A 568-nucleotide genomic window follows, 5' to 3' on the forward strand; every position below is an offset into this window, starting at 1 on the left:
CCAGGCGGGGGCTGCCCAGTGCTACCTTGGCTCCTGCCGGAGGATGCTCGAGGGCTGGTGCGTGCAGGTCTGAGGATTTCCCAGGAGTTCGGCTTGCCCCTGGACCCCAAGATCCCTGCTCTAGGGACCGTCCGAGTCCTGCCTGCACTGTCCCGCTCCCCGTTCTCCTCTGGGGCTGGTGTCTCCCGTACCACTGTGAGACTTTGGATGCAGTGCGGCAGGCTGGGGCCTTGAGCAGCACAGGTGGAGGCAGGCAGGGCTGCCTTTATCCTGCTGGTCCGAGCGGCTGTGGCTGGCACGAGAGCGTGGCTCGGCTCGCCTGCAGCCTGGCCCGCTGGCACGGCCCCTCGGCCATCAGCGGGGACCGTTCACGTGGGCTGGCCCCGGGCAGCACCAGGTTGGTCTGTGCCTCCTGCCAGGAGCAGAGCGGGGAGCTGAGGAGGGAAGGGGTGCACTCCCCAGCTCCCTCTGCAGAGCTGATGGTCCTGGGTGGATGTGCAGACAGCAGAGCAGGAGCAGGGCGCCAGCTTTCTCGGCATCCCCTCGGTGTCCCTGCACCTGCTGTGCC

At 68.0% G+C, this 568-nt stretch overlaps 1 protein-coding gene across 1 annotated transcript in view; it reads left to right on the top strand.

The window, feature by feature from the left end:
• The window catches only part of LOC103616110 (carbonic anhydrase 15), a 7,107-nt gene that overhangs the window by 1,052 nt on the left and 5,487 nt on the right, over window positions 1-568 (top strand). The window contains exon 2 of the mRNA XM_017734741.1: window positions 125-372. Coding sequence (XP_017590230.1) covers window positions 125-372 — 248 coding nt within the window. The remainder of the gene's footprint in view (window positions 1-124; window positions 373-568) is intronic.

The sequence above is a fragment of the Corvus brachyrhynchos genome, unplaced genomic scaffold, assembly GCF_000691975.1.
Source record: "Corvus brachyrhynchos isolate BGI_N302 unplaced genomic scaffold, ASM69197v1 scaffold114, whole genome shotgun sequence".
In the NCBI taxonomy this organism is placed as follows: Eukaryota; Metazoa; Chordata; class Aves; order Passeriformes; family Corvidae; genus Corvus; species Corvus brachyrhynchos.